General features: G+C 40.2%; 2 protein-coding genes across 3 annotated transcripts in view; both read left to right on the top strand.

Moving 5' to 3' along the window:
• LOC137629047 (uncharacterized) overlaps nucleotides 1–21,943 on the top strand; it is a 613,817-nt gene that overhangs the window by 214,407 nt on the left and 377,467 nt on the right. The window lies entirely within an intron of this gene.
• The window catches only part of LOC137629531 (NAD kinase 2, mitochondrial-like), a 101,587-nt gene that overhangs the window by 44,396 nt on the left and 35,248 nt on the right, over nucleotides 1–21,943 (top strand). For both annotated transcript variants that reach the window (XM_068360936.1, XM_068360937.1), the window contains 3 exons: nucleotides 8,107–8,212; nucleotides 10,015–10,120; nucleotides 20,280–20,450. In XM_068360936.1, the coding sequence (XP_068217037.1) occupies nucleotides 8,107–8,212; nucleotides 10,015–10,120; nucleotides 20,280–20,450 (383 nt within the window). The remainder of the gene's footprint in view (nucleotides 1–8,106; nucleotides 8,213–10,014; nucleotides 10,121–20,279; nucleotides 20,451–21,943) is intronic.

Genomic DNA, 21,943 nt, shown 5'->3' with positions numbered 1-21,943 from the left:
CAAATATTAATTGAATGAATGATGAGTAATTACAAATAAATTCATAAATCCAAGTTGTGTTTTTTTATTTTTCTTGAATTTTTCTATCTGCCTTTCATTTTTTATCTCATTTTTTGCTCAACAGGACATCACAACCTGCGCTAGCTGTATATATATAGGGTAGATGTACTAAACAGTCATCACAATATGCTAGTGACCAAGATTACAAAGGAACTGAACACATTGCCAAACAAAACATGATGCAACTGATTGAGTTTAGTTGAAACTCCATTTACTGCAATAAGTTTAAGTTAATCATAGTAGCGAATGGAGGAGAAATACAATTCAGTATACCCACTCAGTGTTCTGCTTCACAATCTAGTTATCTTATTGAGCAACTAAGAGTGCTGAAAGCAAGGGTTTAGCATTAGAAGAGTCTTGGGTATTAGAGAAATTGAGGTTCTGTGTGAAGCTTTCGAATCTGTAAAGCACAGCGAATTTACAGAACTTTCACTAAAAGAAACAAACACTTTGAACACTTACACTAGACTTAGGGGATTAGGTTAGATTGGCAATGGACCAGGTAGAACCAGAGTTAGCCTTGTTAGAGAGGATTCGTTGAACCTCTGAACTTAGGAAAGGAAGTCAGTGATGTTAGTTGTAAGAGAGGATTCACTGGACTTCTAAACTTAGGAAAGGAAGTCAGCAATGTTAAGAGCTTATGAAGCTCATCCATCGTTATTGAAAGTTAGCTGATAATGTGAATCGTCTAAAGGTGGAGACTTTTCATTATTGTTGTCATCCCCACTACAATCAACTAGCCAAGCCTTTATTAGCTTTTCCCCTGTACTAACGGCAAGTTCCCTTTTAGTTCTTTGCACTGTAAACTTAGTTGGCAGCCACTGAAACACAATTTCACAACATAGTTAAATACCTTGAGGGAAACACTAATAGTTATTTAAATCACAACAATATTTCCCCTGACATGATACATTAAGGTATTGCAGACAATAAACTTCCAGAAACAATTCCTGTACACATTCCACGTAGTAATGGCTAAGAAAATCCGGGGACAACATCTTGAGAACAGCAATCTGGAGAAGGTCTGATTAGTTCCACATGGCAGAGGAAACTAAAAAGACAATAGACTGGCGCATCAGTTATCACATACCGCTAGAATATTCCTTCCTTTCCTAAGGGCATGTGTTTACTGTATTGAAGGTTTAAAGGCCGCTCATGAATGGCAGAGGCAAAGGACAGTGACATTGCCCTATCATGCAGGACAGTGCCCTAGAGACTGACCAAATATACATATGATCACCGTCAGAGCCCCCTTTCCACCCCAGCTAGGACCAAGGAGGGCCAGCCAATGGCTGCTGATGAATCAGTAGATAGATCTATAGGCTCCTTAGCCGACAAGGATGGTGAGGTTGTAGCAACCAAAGGAAATAACGAGTTTAAGCGGGACTCAAACCCCAGTCTTACGTTCACCAGTCAGGGACGTTACTTTAAAATTTTATGGATAAAGGTCTATTAAACCAAGCTTCTGGAGTAGCAAAATGAACATCAGGTGAGTATAGAAATAAGAAATTATTGTAAAATTCTATTTTTCAATATTTAACTTAGCCGGTGATTATATAGCTGCAACTCTGTTGCCCGACAGACAACTCTACGGTAAAAACTCGCCAGCGATCGCTACACAGGTTGCGGGTGTGCCCAACAGCGCCATCTGTCGTCCAGATACCCAGTACTCAATGTAAACAAAGACTCAATTTTCTCTCTGTCGAGCTATCGACAAGACGTACTTACTCGCTGTTGCTAAACTGGAGTTTTTTCACAACTAATTGGTGAAGTACTTTATTCTAGTTTTGAGCTTTCGCTATGCAGGTGTTTTATCTTCATCTTAAATCTTGAACTCGTTTTGGATAGATTTAATTATGGTGTCAAAGAGAGTATGGACTTTCTTTCACTTTTAAATGGCCGACCCTTCCCTTAGACGGAAGTGTGTTTAGGCTTTTAGTAATTATCTTATCACGTTATAGATTTTCCTCTATATATTTTATATCTCTCCGCCTTTATTAGGCCTCTTCGATTAACTTTCCATTTATTATAAACATATAAAAATAATTTTAATGTTTTGTTTATATAGACCTTTCCTGAGAGTAGGCGGTCCTAACTTGGAAACCGAAGTTAATCAACGTTGAGCCCTTTATATCGTAATTAGCTTTTAAAGAGCTAAGGATATAAAACTTTTTAAATGTAATATTTTATGAAAGAATTTCTTTGATAATCTTCGTACTGTTTTCAAAGATGAACTAACGTTTAGTTTATTTATGCTACGCAGTTGTTGACGTTCAGGACGTTCAACATGCGCTCTATCGTTACGATAGAGAGAGAGTGTATCATGGTTTCACTTTGCAGTAAGAGTAAATCGATTCTGACGTTTTGTTCATTCTTTCTTAGCTTAAATGTTTTAAATTCTATTTTAAAGGAACTTTTTATTTGAAAAACCTTTCAGTTTTTTCCTTTAGTCAAATAACATGTTTTTTTGACGAAATATAATTGGGCTCTTCTCTTAGGTGCGAAATCAAGAGAGAAAGAGAGAGAGAGATGAGACGGAGGGAGAGAGAGGAGAGAAAACGTTCCGTTCAAGCGGGTAACGTTGTTCTCGAGTTACTCTCGTCCCTAGTCTCTGTACGGGGAGGAAGGATAAAACGTTTTTAGTTTTTTATTCTCGTCCCCAGGCTATATGCGGTGAGAGATTGAAAACGTAGTTATATGAACTAGTGTTTAGTCTCTTTCCCAGCCATTGATTTTTTTATCTTAAAATATGTTTTCTGTTTTTTGCTGGTATTAATGAGCTTGCATTATACGACTGATTTCGCAATTACTACCTTTTAATGAAGAGTAGAATTGCGTGTTTCAGGTGGAAATCAGTAAAAGTTTCGATTTCAGTGAAATAAGTGCAAAACAGAAAATCGAAGTGATAAAGTGATATGCGCAAAGTGTTACAGTGTTGCGTCCGAGGGTTCGTCTGTTCGTGCCTGTCGTTCACCTAGTCCGGGACCTCTTGCATGCTCCCAAGCCCAGGGGAGAAGTAATGTCAAACGACTTATGGGTTCGAGAGGCCTTGATCAACGAACAGACGTTTTCCCTCTATGGTATCGGGTGTATCTTACCAAGATCTCCCCTACCATAAGACGAGAGAGACGTTGTTTCTCCTCGTCATCCGAAGGCTTTTCGCATAAGAAACCTGTCACAAGGTTTCGAAGCCCTTAAGCGAAAGTCAGTCCTTTCAGGACAGGTCCAGCGTCCTGGTTACAACCATTAGGACAGCTCTGACCCTATGCAGTCATCGGATAACTGCTCGCCGCCTAACAAAAGCGTAACACAGACTCCGAGAGTCTTTTTTTGTTGGCAAAGTGTTGCGGTCACAGACGTTACCCTCGTCTCTTACCACAACCATTTCCGTTGATCCTTAATGGGTTGTATGGCAAGACATGCAGTATATGCTTGCCTCCCTTATGGAAGACTATTCTGCCGATTAGTCCGTTGAGTCTAGCCGTTTATCTCATCGATATCCTGGCTTTCAGCCAACCTAACGTTCCTTTGTGCTTACTGTTGACGTTGGCGTAGCTTAGTCACGTCAGTCAGGTTGTTTAGAACCACACTCGATGCGGTCTCGTGTGGTTTTTCAGCCGCATTTGGATGTTAGGCCACTTGCTGATGCTCCTGTTGACGTTCAAGACGTTCACTAACAATCGGAGTTGACTTGTTTTGACGCTATGCGTCAACCTCCGCATTCTAGAGTTGTTTTGACTGCTCAGTCTAGGCAGTCAAAGCAGTCTCGAGTGGACGCTGTGCGTCCTCACGCACCTGTTGTGGTTGACAGTTCAGTTGTTGACAGTTCACAGACTGTCAAGCAGTTACATGACGTTGCGTTCTGGTCCGCTACTAATGCACCAGTGAGTGTGGACTCTGCTTGTAAAGCATTGCCACCACGGTAGGTCTCTCCCTTGCTTGAGACTCAGCTTTTATCGGGCAAGGTTCCTGTAGATGAGGAAGTTGCTGTTCCCCCTCCTACTGATATTCCCTTGAGGACTCTGTCAGATGGAGAGGAGCCTAAAGCTGCTTAGCCTCCTATGGACTTTAATTAAATCATGATGATTTTTTTAAGGATCTTTGTCCGGATCTTTTTGTAACTGCTGCTCCTCGTTCGCCTAAACGTCAGAGCTTACACTAGGCCTAGCTACTTCGAAGCCGTTGTTTTTAAGCTAGTGCTCTCTCGCTCTCCTAGAGAGCTTTACGTTGACTAGGCGACTGGTTTTTCACCAGGAGGAGTTTGGGGGATACAGCCTTTGCTTTCCCTTCTTTTAAACTGGTTTATAGAGCGAGAGTCTGATATGACACGAGAGAAGTTCTCGGCTTGGGAGTTCATGCCTCTGTCCAGATAGACTTCTCAATTCTCGTAGACTCTCCCTGGCGCCTGGCCAGGAGATGCTCCAAGTTGTTCTCAGGTCAACTTCACAGCTGTTTTCGAGCCTTTGAAGTTTTGCTGTACAATTATGTCATGCATAACAAGGCTTTCAGGGATGGTAAGCGGTACCGCCTCAGTCGCTAACCCCGTCTGTTGCCACACCTGCTCCCGTAGACCCTAAATGGGCTTTGCTGCAAGACATGCAGTCCAAGCTTGCGTCCTTGATAGAGGACTTTAATGCGGAGAAGGTTGCTACCGAACCTTCTGGCCAACAACCTTCCAACCGGTCGGTTGTGCGCCCTGTTGACGCTGAGGTAACCTACTCGCGTCTGCCAGTTGAGGTGGTTCCTCCACCGATGCGACCCAGTGTTGGTTGCCAGCCGCACGTTGACGTTAAGCGACGCTCGGAGGTGGTTGTTGACGTTCAGGACGTTCAACAACCAGCAGAGGTGACTTGTTTTGACGCAGTGCGTCAACCTCAGCAACCCGGTAGGGTGTTGACTGCACAACCCAGACGGTCTAGACAGTCTCGGGTTGACGCTGTGCTTCCTCGCGCACCCATGGTTGTTGACAGTTCACAGACTGTGCAGCAGTTCCATGATGTTGCGTCCGGCTCCGTCACGCATGCACCAGTGCGACCGGACTCAGCGAGCCAGACGTTGCCCACTCCGTTGCCGTTTCCTCATCAGTTTTCGGATGAGGAACCCTCTGATGAGGACGTTGCTGAACAACAAGACGATCAGCCCCCAGAATAGATCAAGCCCTGCTATCCATCCAGAAGATGCTGAAGAAGGAACGCTGCTCAGTCAGGCTGTGGATGAGTCTGGTAGGGACGCTGTCATCCGTGGAACAATTTGTGTCACTAGGAAGACTACACCTCCGTCCTCTTCAATACCATCTAGCTTTTCACTGGAAAAAGGACAAGACGCTAGAAGCGGTCTCGATCCCGGTTTCCGAAAAGATAAAGTCTTGTCTGACTTGGTGGAAGGACAATATCAACCTAAGAGAGGGTCTTCCCCTGGCTCTTCAGACTCCCAACCACGTTCTCTTCTCGGACGCATCGGACGTGGGCTGGGGCGCGACACTAGACGGTCGGGAATGCTCAGGACTGTGGAACTCGAGTCAGAGGAGCATGCATATCAACTGCAAGGAGCTGTTGGCAGTACATCTGGCCTTGAAAAGCTTCAAGTTTCTCCTTCGAGGCAAAGTGGTGGAAGTTAACTCGGACATCACCACGGCCTTGGCGTACATCTCCAAACAAGGAGGTACCCACTCACTGACGTTGTACGAGATCGCAAGGGACCTGCTCATCTGGTCAAAAGGTCAAGACATCTCCCTAGTAACGAGGTTCATCCAAGGCGACTTGAACGTCATAGCAGATTGTCTCAGTCGGAAAGGGCAAGTAATTCCAACCGAATGGACCCTCCACAAGGATGTGTGCAAGAGACTTTGGGCCACTTGGGGTAAAACCATCCATAGATCTCTTTGCAACCTCGCTGACCAAGAGGCTTCCAATCTATTGCTCTCCAGTCACGGACCCAGCAGCAATACATATAGATGCTTTCCTCCTAGATTGGTCACATCTGGATCTCTACGCATTCCCACCGTTCAAGATTGTCAACAAGGTACTGCAGAAGTTCGCCTCTCACGAAGGGACAAGGTTGACGTTAGTTGCTTCCCTCTGGCCCGCGAGAGAATGGTTCACCGAGATACTTCGATGGTTAGTAGACGTTCCCAATAGTCTTCCTCTAAGGGTAGACCTTCTACGTCAGCCACACGTAAAGAAGGTACTCCAAAGCCTCCACGCTCTTCGTCTGACTGCCTTCAGACTATCGAAAGACTCTCGAGAGCTAGAGGCTTTTCGAAGGAAGCAGCCAGTGCGATTGCTAGAGCAAGGAGAGCTTCTTCCATTAGAGTCTACCAATCGAAGTGGGAAGTCTTCCGAGACTGGTGCAAGTCAGTTTCTGTATCCTCGACCAGTACCTCTGTAGCTCAAATAGCTGTTTTTCTCTTATACCTGAGAAAAGGACGATCCCTTTCAGCTCCCACTATGAAGGGCTACAGAAGCATGTTGGCATCGGTCTTCCGGCATAGAGGCTTAGATCTTTCCAAACATAAAGATCTGCAAGACCTCCTTAAGTCTTTTGAGACCACCAAGGAGCGTCGTTTGGCTACCCCTGGATGGAATTTAGACGTGGTACTAAGATTCTTCATGTCAGACAGGTTGGAGCCGTTACAATCAGCCTCCCTGAAAGATCTCACTCTTAAGACTCTTTTCCTGGTATGCTTAGCCTCGGCTAAAAGAGTCAGTGAGATTCATGCCTTCAGCAAGAACATAGGATTTTCGTCAGAAAAAGCCACTTGTTCGCTACAACTTGGTTTTCTAGCCAAAAATGAGCTGCCTTCTCGGCCTTGGCCTAAATCTTTCGATATCCCCAGCTTATCGGAGATCGTAGGCAATGAACTAGAAAGAGTCTTATGCCCTGTTAGTGCTCTTAAGTTCTATTTAAAGCGTACTAAACCTTTACAAGGCCAATCTGAAGCTTTATGGTGTTCAGTTAAGAAACCATCCTTGCCTTTGTCAAAGAATGCTTGGTCAGACTTTATCAGATTGTTAATACGAGAAGCTCATTCACATCTGAGTGAGGAAGACCGAACTTTGCTTAAGGTGAAGACGCACGAAGTTAGAGCTGTAACAACTTCCGTGGCCTTTAAGCAAAATATATCTCTGCAAAGTATAATGGACGCAACCTATTGGAGAAGCAAGTCAGTGTTCGCGTCATTTTACTTGAAAGATGTCCAGTCTCTTTACAAGAACTGCTACACACTGGGACCATTCGTAGCAGCGAGTGCAGTAGTGGGTGAGGGCTCAACCACTACACTTCCCTAATTCCATACCCTTTTAATCTTTCTCTTGAAATGTTTTTATTGTTGTTTTTTGGGTTGTCCGGAAGGCTAAGAAGCCTTTCGCATCCTGGTTGATTTGGCGGGTGGTCAAAGTCATTTCTTGAGAGCGCCTAGATTAGGGGTTTTGATGAGGTCCTGTTGTATGGGTTGCAACCCTTGATACTTCAGATCCTATGGGTCGATCAGCATCCTAAGAGGATCGCGAGGCTCTGTAAGGAAGACGTACTTAAAAGGGAAAGTAATTGTTCAAGTCGACTTCCTTACCAGGTACCTATTTATTTTGTTTTTGTTATTTTGATAACTTCTAAAATGAAATAAAAACTCTTAGCTCATAAAAGTGTAAACATATATTGCTGGTCTCTACCCACCCCCCTGGGTGTGAATCAGCTATATAATCACCGGCTAAGTTAAATATTGAAAAATTTTATTTTGATAATAAAATAAATTTTTGAATATACTTACCCGGTGATTATAAATTAAAGGACCCTCCCTTCCTCCCCAATAGAGACGCAGTGGGACGAGGAGAAAATTGAGTCTTTGTTTACATTGAGTACTGGGTATCTGGACGACAGATGGCGCTGTTGGGCACACCTTCAACCTGTGTAGCGATCGCTGGCGAGTTTTTACCGTAGAGTTGTCTGTCGGGCAACAGAGTTGCAGCTATATAATCACCGGGTAAGTATATTCAAAAATCTATTTTATTATCAAAATAACATTTTATTATTAAATTTTTGTATTTATAGATATCTGGACATAGATATGCAGCTTCGTACAATGGAAAAGGAAGTTCCACCTTGCTCTGAATCAGGTCTTGCAAGAAGAGTCCTTCCAGTCTTAGCACTAAATGAGGTAAATTATCTTCCTCTTTTTATTTTGAATACCCTGTACATATATTAAAGTACTTACAATACATTCCCCGTGATATTTTGTATTTTAAATTGCATGTCCAGATTTTTATTTTAGATTTCACATTACAAATAAAATGAATCATTCTTAGTTACTTTTGAATTCAGAATTATGGGGATTTTTAGTAGCACTCATTATACAACAAAGCTCAGTTTTCTGAGTAAGACATTCTGATTTTTTAGGATGCATTATGAGTTTAATTTCATTCTAGGGATAACAAATGAAATGTGGTGGTCATATTTCAAACTTCCTGGGTAACATTACTTTAGAAGTGACAAGAAACTAAATACCTGTATTATGGCTAAAGTTTTAGTGCAGTTTCTGGTGAGATCTTGGTAATATGAATGAGTTTATACTGTAACTTTTAACAGTGTAAAAACCACTTTATTAGTGGTATGGGCATCTTTATTTTGGAATCCTAAAATTTTAAAACTAAAGATAGTTAAAATTCCGTCCTGTAGAATTTCCCTCAAATTTTTCATCCACTTATTGGATGATATTGATTTAATATGCTGGCTGAGTTTTATAAATGCTATACATGAATGCAGTACCTTATATATTATGCTTAAAATACTGATTTTTTAATTTATAAATTCCTTGATTTTCTTACTCTTTGCATGACAAATTAAACTAATTCAAGTAATTTAGCATATTAGGACCTCTCATTGTGTGGGGTGATCTTTTCTCTTTTAAATTCCACTTATTCCTTAGAGCTTCTATTTACAAGATACCTGTAATTATTCCCTTTTAACTAACCCCCTTTTTTGTTTCATATCATCTGTGGTTTATAATCTTTAGGTTGAAATTATATACTTTCGTGCTTTACTCATTGTTAGGAAATCTTTTAGTTCACAGCTTCAAAATATTGGTATTTTTTTTCTTTCTTTTTGTAACTTGCATTACTCGTATAGTGATATTGAGAAACCCGTTACTTTTAAGTAACCTTTTTGATAGTAAAAGCTCTTAGATGGTTTTGTCCCTCTTCAAAAAAGAGAAAACGATATTATTGTCCTCTACAGTGCAGTAGTGCCTATTGCTTATGGCCTTGAGGATTATAAAGGAAACTGTTACAGCACTGTGACTTAAGGTTACTTATCAGTCTCAATATATGTTTACACTTTTTTGACATCTGCTTCTTCAGTTTTTATTCAGGATTCTTCTTCTTTAAATGTTATTAAAGTATTGCTAGGTTCATTCTTAGTGCAACTCGTGCACCATCTATGGCCAAGCTTTAGCTCAATGATGTTCATATTTGACTGAATCGTTACTCAGTGCTGCTATAAGTCCTCTTCCTGATGCTTCCACAGCTAGTGCTATTTATACTGAAATTGGAGTACATAAAAAAAAAAAAAACAACAGGCAATGCTTAATTAGTTCTCTTCAGAGGTCCCCTGCAAAAGGTGTGAATGGAAGGTCATGTCTGAGGTCATTATCCTAAAGTGGACTAGCTGTGACTGATGATGATGGTGATTAGGATGACATTATATATATATATATATATGTATATATATATATATATATATATATATATATATATATATATATATATATATATATATATATATATATATATGTGTGTGTGTGTGTGTGTATTATGTATGTGTGTATGTATATAAAACATGTATGTACTTGATTTATTTATTATAATGTTTTAATGTATATCTTGAAATGAAACAAAAAATGTTAAATGAAAGTATTGACTTGAAGGTTAATAGAATTGTTATTGTTATAACTTTTCTTTTCAGGTTTTCATTGGGGAGTGTGTTTCTGCCCGTGTTTCCTACATGGAATTATGTTTTGATGGGAGTAAAGGCATCAAACAAAAATGCTCAGGACTCATTGCTAGTACAGGTATATATAAAATAGATTATACTGTTCTTATATTGAGAGTGAACCTCTTATATCACACCATATTGCATGATGTTGAAGCGAAAAGGTTAAAGAAAACCAGCAATTAGTGTGTTTGGTCCTTACTGTGAAAATTTTTGGGAATTAGACTATTATGATTATTACATTATTATAACAATCATGTATTTGATCATAAACAGTTATTTTAATGATTCCTATTCAAAATTTATATACTCTTCCCTTTTTGAAAGGAAAAATAGAACATCGCATAAGTATAAATATTGATCTCTTGCATGGCAAAGTAGTCCCCTTGTCTAGAGGAAGAGCCACCACATTGGCATGCTTTAATACCATGGAGTCTCCTCCCTTTTCTCATGTCTCACAAATAACATATAAGTTGTAATGGGTAAAATAGTAAACTAAGAAAAGGGAAAGTTTTGAAAACATCACAGAGAAGAAGTAGATGTTTCAATGGTTGCCGATCAAGTTAAAATTTCAATGCGCTAAAGGATAGATGCTTTTAGCTTATGAGAAAATCAAGGGAAGAACTGGGCTCGTTGATTACGGTGGGGACAATGACGATAATGACACGCTACTACCGTTAGATCATTCACATAATTAGCCAATTTTTTTATAGTTAGAAGCTTCAAAACTCTCAAAAATGCTAGTTTTTCCTAAGTGATACTGTATACAATCCCTTCTTTAATTAGGGAGATTACTTCTGCACAAGCTGGATTTAGTTGTTGAACGGTATAACGAGCAATTATCCGCCTGGAGAGGGTGCTGAGCGAGAAGCCATGCCCCCCTTCCACTCACTTTTGCTTCAACAGCTGTGGCCTAAAGACGTACTGCAGTGCTTAGCAAAACTGTTGATTCTTTTTCTTAACAATGTTGTTGTTGAAATGGAATGGAAACAAGCTTCATGTTTTTCGGGGAAAGTGCTGACGACGCAACCGCTTTAAGGTAAACCCGGCTGTAGATTCGCATTCCCTTTGTGCTTCGTGTCAGTTGTGCCCTCTGGTGCAGTGACAAGCTTATGCCTTGAAGGGAAAGCATGCGAGGCATTCGTTAAAGTCGGACTGGACAACACCTATGACATTGGCGAAGGCGACGCCTCCGTCGCCTCTGTCTCCTCATTTGGTGTGTCTGCTGATGCCGCCCTTGCACTTACCTCATTGATCAGTCCCTGGGGAGTACGTTGCAAAGTTCAGGAGAGCGTGAATCAACATTGGCATCCTTTTCAGGCTTTGTTGGTGTGCTGGGAACCCTGAGTGTTCTGTGCTGACCATGCTGGCTGTTGATGAATTTGACCTAAGGAAAACTTGGGCTTCCTTAGGTATTTTAGGGTGGCTGGGGGCTCCAGTAAGAAAGGTAAAGGCAAGAGCAGTGTTTGTCCTGTTCCTAGTGTGACCCCATTCCCTAACCAAGTGCCAGTGCTCCCTACCTTTTCCCCTGTGTTCACCACCTTGACCCTTGTGTTAGTAGTTCTGCAGTCTGTTTCTCCTCCCTCAATGTTGCCGGTTGTATATTTGGCCCCCTCTTTGCAGAGTCACAAGGCCTTGTGAGTGTGCACCCCAATGTTGTGGGTCCTGCAGGAGCAATCTGTATGGTTTCTCGCTTCGGGGAATTGTGGTCGTCAGCTGTCGATCAAACCTCGACTGCACTGGTAACAAGAGCCAGGAAGAGTTAGAAGTGTGTAAGTTTTCTTCCTTAATCACATCCTTCTCCTCCTTGTTGTCTTCTTCCTCGTCCTCTAACTCAGATTCCGACTCCTCTTTTCAGCCTAATTGGAGGAAGAAATCCAGTAAGGCTAGCCATAGTCACAGGTGCAGGGCTTCCTGTGAGACCACCTCTCTTTTGGGAGGGGTGGATGTTACCCATGTGGCTCTTTGGGCCATGGCCGCTTGTCTGGCTCCTGGTGTCCCGGCCCTGTGTTAGTGCCTGGCCGTGGCCCTGGTCCCGGTTACCCCTGCCACCCTGGTAACTCCGACCATCCTAGTTACCCCTGCCACCCTGGTAACTCCGACCATCCTAGTTACCCCTGCCACCCTGGTAACTCCGACCATCCTAGTTACCCCTGTAACCAACCAAGACTGAGATGACAGTCCCATACAGACCTCCTCCTCCCTTCCTTCTTGGACACAGGATGCCAGTGCCTCCCTTCTTCACACAGTGGCTCTCGATGGAGAGGATGGTACCATTCACCATCGCACTAGAGCAAATGCACGCTTTAGTAGGCAAAGAATGCGGTTTATCAGGCCTTGCTCCCTTTACTTCTGGGCACAGGGTTGTGGTTAACCCTCTGGTCCCGAACTTTGGCACCAAAGGCAAAGTATGCGTCACGGTGTGCCAGTAGGTCAAATACCAAGAGATCTCCTCCCGTTGCGGTAGGCTTGCATGGCCCTTCGTCAACCCCTGATTATGTCCTTGGGACAGAACGATCATACTTGTGGGGGGGGGAGAGTAGATTATCTGGAGTGTGCTGCCTCACCCTCACCTGTGGCAGAGAAGAAGGATGCTCATAGGAAGGATGCCTCTTTGATTTCAGAGCCTGTGAAGACTGACCACCCTGAGTCAGAGAGTTCATTTGTGAAGGTCCTTGCTGTCTTGCGCGAGTGCAATCGCCTTGGGTAGGCAACCATTGTTCCACCTTTGGGAGAACTTCGGTAATCAATCGGTATTTTGGTGCCCCTCAAAAATTGAACCCCTCGCCAGAGTTGCCTTGGTCAGATCTTATAAACCTAGCTTTGGAGCAGGTGGATGATCAGATCAGTAGATCTAAAAATTCTCTTTGTTCTGGCTGGTCAAACAAGATCTTGCCTTCCCCACTCTCTAGGCAGCAAAGTTTCTATACTGTACGCCGGAGAATACAACGTCTGCACCCCTGCAGGTAGACCCATCAGTTTATGCTCTGACGGAGGGCTTCCACAGGAGAGACTCAAGGCGAAAGGTACATCTTTTTCGGCCTCGAGTCTGTGGCCATGGAAGCTTTGGCCTTAGTCTCTCTCCATTCTGTGTCCTGGCTCAACCAGTGGTCAGGTGGTGGCAAAAAGTGAGTGAGGGAGAAACGCTGAGATTGGTGTTCCCCTCATCCGCTATTGAGAGTAGGGGGTTGCTTGTCTTGCCACTTTGTAATGTGGCAGAGGTACGAGGCCGAGTCTTGGGTGGTGAGTGTATTTCGGGATGGCTACTTGCTACCTTTTCTGGACCCCTGGCCCCCCTTTTCTCCAGTTCCAATAAGTTCCCAATGGAGCACGCAACATTGACGAAAATACCTCCACTTCTTCCTCTACAATGCTGTGTACCAGTTCAATAGGATGTGCTTCGGAATGTGTACAGCTCCTCAGGTGTTCACTCGGGTATTCACCATGGTAGCCACTTGGATCCCAATCACGAAAGATACGTCTTTTGATATGTCTCAACGATTGCCAGATCCTGGCCTACTCATAGTGGCAGTTGCTTCAGGATTGAAATCGTCTTTTATTTAGCCACGATCTGGGGATTGTGGTAAACTAGGAGAAATCGAAGCTCATACCGAAGCAGAGGTTAAAGTGCCTGTGCATGCTAATGGATTTCACAGCAGCGAGATTCTTCCCCATGGACAACCGCATCAGTAAGTTAATGGAGGTTGCTCGACCTTTTTTTGTCCAAGACAGCTTTTCCAATTCGGCAATGGCAATGTCTTCTCGGCATTCCAAGAACGTTCGAAAAGTCACTTGGTAGTGCTGATGAGTAATAGCACCACCTTAGTGGCTTATGTCAACAATCGGGGGGACGGTCTCGCGCCCCCTCTGTGAGCGGCATTTCACGCTATAAGAGTTGTCAGCAAGGTACATTCTGGGCAAAAGAAATGTACTAGTAGACATACTCGGCCATCAGGGACAGCCTGTGGGGCTCTCTGGGTATCGACCTATTTGCCACAATGGTGAACAGGAATCTTCCCATGCCACAATGCTGAATAGGAATCTTCCCAAGCTCTACTACCCTGATTTAGAAACAGGGGCGGTGTTCCAAGACACTTTCCAATACCCATGGGGTCACCTCATTGGACTTGCCTTTATCAGATCTTGTAGACCTGGCCTTTGCGTCATTCAACATGATCCGGCAGGTAATCAACAGTATTGATTTTGCCAGAAATCAGGATGACCTTGGTGGCTCCCAGATGGCCAAATGCAGAGTAGTATCCTGAGCTGCTTGCTTGGCTGGTTGAAGTCTGGTGAGAGCTACCCCCATGGCTCACTCTTCTCTGTCAGCCGCACCTGTAGAGGTACCGCCAGTCCATGGGGTCGTTAGCTGTTAACGGGTGGAGATTATCCAGCGTCTCCTCCAAGCAAAAAGCTTTCACGGGCACTGCACAGAAAATGTCGATATCTCACGAGGTCCTTTACAAATGTCTACCAGCTTAAGTGGGCCATATTCTGCAATTGGTGTCGTAGATGGGGTATTTTTCTGGTTGGAAGGTATTCAGCACAGATCAAGGACTGTCTCATCTTCCTTCGCTGAGAGAAGGGGAGTACAGAAGTAAAGGCTACCAGTCAGCTTTGAACCTGTACAACTACCTCTTGAGCTGAAACCCTAGCTAAGGTCGAAAGTGGTGAGCAATAGGGACATGCTAATAGGCATCTTTTAGATCTATAGCAGCGGTCGCCAACCGGTGGTCTATGAAAAATTTTTGGTAGTCCGCAGAAAAATTGGGATATTACAGTACTGTATTTCAATTTTCATTCTCATAATCCTCATCAGGAAACTGATACAAATTGCACTGAAGGCAGAGATCCCAGTGTTGCAAATTTAGTATTTTAAGCAGATTTAACATAAAAAATTGGAATCCAGCATAAAGCAGAAAAGAACAAAATTAATTAACTAACAGCAGTATTAATTCCAATAGATTAAACATTATAAATGATTTTTTCCTGATGTAGTGTAGGCCTACATAAAACGCATATCAAATAAAACGTAATATGTTCTATCTGTTTCATAACCGTAACGAACACAGCTATCTACCTTACCTGCTTCAGCAAGAGCCAGGCAACAGTGAAAGAGATAGTGTTTAATTGTTGCAGGACCTGAAAGTGTCACAAATTTTGGTAAATATGGAGATTAGTGCCTATTCCTATTTTTTGTAATTATAGTGTTTTCCTTTAGGTTTGCGTTGATAGTGTAACAAATATTTTGGTGTAATTGTGGAATTTAAATGTGAAACTTATTAAACACGATGAGTAACTGTTGCTCAAATCACCAATTCTTCCTTTTTGTTTTGGCTTTCAGATTTAAATATAATACAATATAATAGACCCATGATTAGTAAGAAAAAGCAAGCAAACATTTTGCATCTCTTTAGTTAAACTAAAGTTAGAATAACTATTGATAATATTTATTCTTCACTTAACTGTGACCTTATCAATGAATCAGAGCATTCATAGGCACCATTAGAAAGAACATTCGAACTGGAGTTGAAAGGAAATGATTAAATTTGTATCTATTCAAGATTCTAGTACTGTATTGTGTATTCTGAAAGTCATTTGCAATCACAACACTCAGATTTAGCTAATTAAACTGCTTAATATTTTCAAAGAATGCAATAAAATATGCTAAAACAAGTAGGTGCTTTAAAAAAAATGGTTGCTGAAGACTTATCATTATTAAACGATTCATGTCTAGTAGCATTTCAACAGCACTTACAGTCACCAACAGAATTTTTGGTTGTTATAACCCAAAGGAAGAAGATCCCAGGCATGGCAATATGGTGATGATAGATCCATTTCTAGCAAACATTAAAAATAACATTAAACATTTAAGCATGAATGAAAAAGAAAGGCTCATCGATGTATTATGCAACGACAGTGTCAAAAATCTAATTCCAGACATCCTTATCAAGACCTCATTTTTGGCTCTCCATATAAAGTGAAAAACAAGAAAAATTATTATTGAATTTTCAACAACATAATCGTGTGAAAAGACATTTATATCTGTCACAGCAATTCAGACTTGCTACTATTCTTGGAATGACATAAAATGGGCTCTCTATCTTGCAGTAACATAATTGGAGCCAAAATGCCGCAAACTTATTTCAAACAAGCAGGAGTAAATATCACACAAAAATGTGTAATACTTAAATTAACTTAAATATTTCATTTTTTTGTAATTAAACTGGGAACTTTATATTAAATACTTGTATGTAATATTAATACAACAAAAGGTCTCTGATTGTTATTACCTTCACCAACTTCGTTGCGGCGATAATGTCTTGATAAGTGTATGTTTGTATGTCTATGTGAGTGTTTGTGATTTGCAAAACTCCAAAACTATTTGACCAAATCTCATGAAATTTGGTGGGTTGGTTGGTCATGATCCAAGAAGAATTTGATTAGATATTGGTACTGATTGGGTCAAAAGTCAAGGCTAAGGTCACGAAAAGGTAAAAAACTAATCGCAAAACTCAAAAACTATTTGACCAAATCTCATGAACTTTGGTGGGATGACTGGCTATGATCTAATGACAATTTAATTTGGTTTTGGGAGTGATTGGGTTCAAAGGTCAAGGTCACAAAAAGGTAAAAAATGTCTTTTTGCTATATTGTGGTCAATTTATATCCGATTTGCATGAAACTAGTGCCAAAATGAGCTTAATCCAATTGCCTATCTTGTGATATACAACATGATATAGTGATGTCATTACCCTTGTTTATGTATTTCTTAGTTTGTATGTCTGTCTGTGTGTTTGTGATTCAAATAACTCAAAAGCTGTTTGATAGAATCTCATGAAATTTGGTAGGATGGTCATGATCCAAGGACAATTGGATTAGACTTTGTGAGTGCTTATGTCAAAGGTCAATGACAATGTAACGAAAAAGTAAAAAAAAAAAAAAAAAAAAAAACGTCTTTTAGCCGTGTGACTAATTTTCATCTGATTTGCATGAAACTGGCGCCAAAATGTGCATAATTCAGTTACCTATCGTGTGATATATGTGTTTTGGGATCAAATGCCCACAGCATCATCAGTTTTCTTGTTTGTTTGTATGTCTGTCTTGTGTGCTTGTGATTCGCATGGCTCAAAAACTATTTGACCAAATCTCATGAAATTTGGTGAAAATTTTGGCCATGATCCAAGGACAATTTGATTAGATTTATTGAGTGATTGGGTCCAAAGACAATGCAAAGGTCACGAAATGGTAAAAAAACATTCTTTTGCCATATCGTAGCCAATTTTTATCTGATTTGCTTGGAGCTATTATAAAATGTGCATGATTCAATTGTCTATCGTGTGATATATGTTTTGGGATCAAATACCCACAACATCATCAGTTTTTTTTTCGGTGACAAAAGTGGCGGTGGTGAAATTATGCGCTCTACTAAGAACCCATTCTAGTTATATAAATATGTTTACTTTCTTTTTTAAAAATTCATGTTAGTGGTCCGCCAAATTTAGAATCATGCATTTAATGGTCTATGAAGTTTGGAAGGTTATAGACAGCCAATCTGTAGTACAGGTCCAAGCCCCTGGTGTAGTAATTTACTGTCATTATTTTGAATATTGTCTGTTGCTTCTGATGTGTTTGTTAAGAAGAAACAGGTCGAGGATCACTATATTATATGCTCTTCGGGGAGTCTTTCTTTGGTACACTGAATAGTCTGTCTTGGAATTCTAGAAACTTACACCTTTGTATGACTCCTTTTTTCAACATCTTGCTGACAAGGGAGTCCAGTTCCAAGGTTCAGGGCAACAAAAACTGTGGTGTGGAGCAGGTTTTGTTATCCATGACCAACAGACCCAGGTAGTCTACGCCTACCGAAAAAAGCCCACCGTTCTCGTAAAAGATGTAGATGGCTCCCAATGTGGTACTCTTCATTGGCAATAACCCTGTCCTCTGCTTGATTTACTGACTCCTCTGTTTTCCTTGGATGACCTCCAGTTGCCTCCTCTAGTCCAAAACAACAACTTTGAATGACCTTGGGTAAGTGGCCTCACCTTGGGAAGGGGAACTATGGTGCCCCTCTCCTCCCTATGAGACCTTTGTGTAGATCAGGGCTTGAAATGAGAAACTGAAACATCACTTCATGGGAGATTTCAGAACCTGTTGCAAAATTTAAAGGGAGTGGCCTTGAGAGAGGGAGTTTCCTTTCTTTTAAAGAATGGCCGACACCCTTTCCTCCACTTCTCCAGAAGTGACATGGCCATAGCCTGTGCATTAGCTCTGGCTTGGTCCAGAAGAGCTTGGGGAAAGAGAGACTTACATGATGGGTCGCTGGACAGAAATTCCTCTACCTCCACTTTTTCTAAATCCACAGCAAATAGGACATCAAGCCTTACCCCATACTTTGCCTTCATAAAGTTCTGGAGGGCTTTCATAAAGAGACTTGTATAACATCTTGACTACCGCTGCTGTGGCCATCTTAGAACCCCCTGTAGTCCCCGCTTCCATAGATGCCACCACAGACACTAGATTAAACAGTCTGTCGACCACTAAACTCTGCTACCTGAAGGTTATCTGGAATTGATGGAAAATAGTCCCCCAATTTATTGGTTCTTGGAAACCCTCAAACTCTGTAGGGTATACTCCCAAAAATGGGCTACACACTTTACGCAAGGTAATATCACCCTTACAAAGCACCTCCTTCATAGACTCGGAAGCTAATTTTGTCAGTTTTACTAAAAATGGTGATTTTTGTCCAGGCACTGTCATTCCAACCACCAAAACATCGAGGAAACTGTGGTAAAAAAGAACCCCCCTGTGATATTGATTTTGCTAAATTATTGAGAGCCACCTTGTGCCTCACAAGGTGGCTCTCAATAATTTAGCTTCCTCCTCTGCAGGGTCTAGGTCATCCTCAGATCCAAAGTCAATAACCTAGATAGGATTTCGGTCCCCTAGGGCCCATTTCCTAAACAACTTCCTTTGTGGTTAGATGGGGGCCAGGCCTAAGGGATCTCTATCTCAAGTCTGGAAATGCTTCCAGGTTTTCAAACTCAATGTCTCATCCAATAGAAAATCTTTATATTTATGCGTAAACACATTAGACTCTGTCCAGAATGTGCTCGCATCACAGAGTTGCCAAGAGTTATCTACTAAATCTCCTTCATCTACTTTCATGGCACTGGCATCTACTGCGCCATCCCCTTCCACTATCAACCCTTCAACTCTTGAAACAGAAAGGGAAAACTCTCCAGGACCCTTCCTTGGAAGCTGGGAACCTGAAGGCCCAGCAACAGCCAAAACCTTAGAACAGGAATGAATAGACCCCCTTGGAGCCTTCCTTGCAAGATGAACACCAGAGAGTCCAGCCACAGATGAATCTGCAGGGATGGAAGAAAGCATCCCCGCTAGAGAATCCCTTGGAAACTGGTAAGCTGAATGATCAGCAACAATCGAATCTGAAGGGCCAGAAGAGAGGTTTCCCATAGGAGCTTTCCTTGGAAGCTGGAACCCCAAAGGCCTAGCCACAGCTTGATCCTTAGGCTGGAGTATGCAGGAGTTTAGTCCAGGTGGACTGGTACCCAGCATGAGGAACCCTGATGTGCATCCACCCTAGGTAGAGATGTGGTCATCGAGCTATCCCTGAGGGATATTTCTCCGAACAAGCCCCAACAGCCAAGCTTCCTCCACTACAGGGTCTAGATCATCCTCAGATCCAAAGTCAAAAACCTGGATAGGGGTTCGGTCCCCTAGGGCCCCATTTCCAAAACCTTTAACTGCTTCACTTGGGATATCAATACCAGCTAGGTCTCTGAGGCCCTTGGTGGGTAAATATTCAGCAGATCCTGCAATCTTAGATTCTGGAGACCACAGAGCATCTCACCCCAAAAATAAATTTTTCCTTTGTCAAAACTCTCTTTTTGTTTTTCTTTGCTCAGCTAATCATTATAATTCATTATCTGGGTGTTTGAGCTAGCTATGAGATTTCAACATTTCATGGTACCTGTTAGGCTAATTTCTGTAATTTTTCAAACTATTTTTCTTGAAAGTTCCAATATTTTCATCTTTTCATGTGATGAAAACTGTCAAGAGAAATCATTTTATATTCACAGTAAACTTTGATTTGTTGAACTGCAAACGAATGTATGGATATCAGTGGAATTTCATTGGAGAATTGATGCTTTTCAATATTTAGTGTGTTTTTATATGGATCTAGTTTTATCTATGTTAATTTGTTTTCTTTCCAGGTACTGGTTCAACTTCATGGACATATAATGTTAACAAATTAACAGAACAAAATATGGAAGAGATTCTAACTATTGTGAAGGAAGAGACTGGTTTCAAGATAAGAGATTCAGATCCTCTATTTGTCAGTAAAATTACCAATAAGTTCAATGAGATGTTGATATCAGACCCAGGTAAGAAATTATAACCTTTGTTTCTTATATAATTGTCACTGATATAGAATCAAGGATTACATTGCTTTTGAGTATCTGTAACTATAAGGAAATATATTTAGTTTGATTATGTAAATAACTTAGATTTGCATAGTAGGACTGACATAGATCTTACTGTGCAATTTATCATATTCACAGTGCAGTAGCAAACTTGCAACTACAGTACATAATTTTTGGCACTTACTAATAAGCTTACAAACATTATGGAAAGCCTTAGAAATTTCATGATGAATGCATTACTTTTGAATAGCATGCTTCAGTAAAGAAAAAGACTAAACTTTAAGAAAAGGTTAAAAAATCAGGACAAAGTTATTTGAAAAGATAGTTCATTCTGCCATATTTCTCTGTCACATTATTTTCCCAATTGTTTTGAATCTGCTTTACGCTCTCATGTTCTCATGTGTTTTATAGTAAGGATTTGTTTTACAAATTTATTATTATTTGCATTTTAATAATGTTTCATAATAATTGCCTATAAAATTAGGTGATACCCAAACCTTGCCCAGGACACAGTGAGTGGAGATTCATTGCTATGTATTTCGAAATATGCGATTTTCCATTTATGCGGGACCATTGATCGACCAAATTTTCGCATAATTCAGGACCTTACTGTGTGTATATATATATATATATATATATATATATATATATATATATATATATATATATATATATATATATATATATATATATATATATATATATATATATATATATATATGCATGTGAATATGAATGTATCTATCTATTTACCTATCTATCTATTTATATATTTATAGATAGATAGATACATTCATATATATATATATATATATATATATATATATATATATATATATATATATATATATATATATATATGTATGTATGTATGCATGAATGTATGTATAAATGTATGTATGTATATATGTATGTATGTATATATATATATATATATATATATATATATATATATATATATATATATATATATATATATATATATATATGTATGTATGTATGTATGTATATATATATATATATATATATATATATATATATATATATATATATATATATATATATATATATATACTGTATATATATATATATATATATATATATATATATATATATATATATATATATATATATATATATATATATATATATATATAGATATATATATACATTATATATGTATATGTATATATGTATATATATATATATATATATATATATATATATATATATATATATATATATATATATATATATATATTCCGACACTAACACTTACCTCATCCCAATAATTATGAGTTTACTCTTATTGTGTTCTATCCAACCAGAATTTTTTACCCCCCTCCCACAGGTAACCCTTGAAACCCCCCACCCCTCAACTGTGTGACCCTGACCTCTCTTGTTTCCTAACTTGCTGAAGAGGGACACTTCGGTCAACCTTTTCAGGTCGCCAT

This window comes from Palaemon carinicauda, chromosome 37 (genome assembly GCF_036898095.1).
Source record: "Palaemon carinicauda isolate YSFRI2023 chromosome 37, ASM3689809v2, whole genome shotgun sequence".
Lineage (NCBI taxonomy): Eukaryota > Metazoa > Arthropoda > Malacostraca > Decapoda > Palaemonidae > Palaemon > Palaemon carinicauda.
This window is presented reverse-complemented; position numbering and strand designations above follow the sequence as displayed.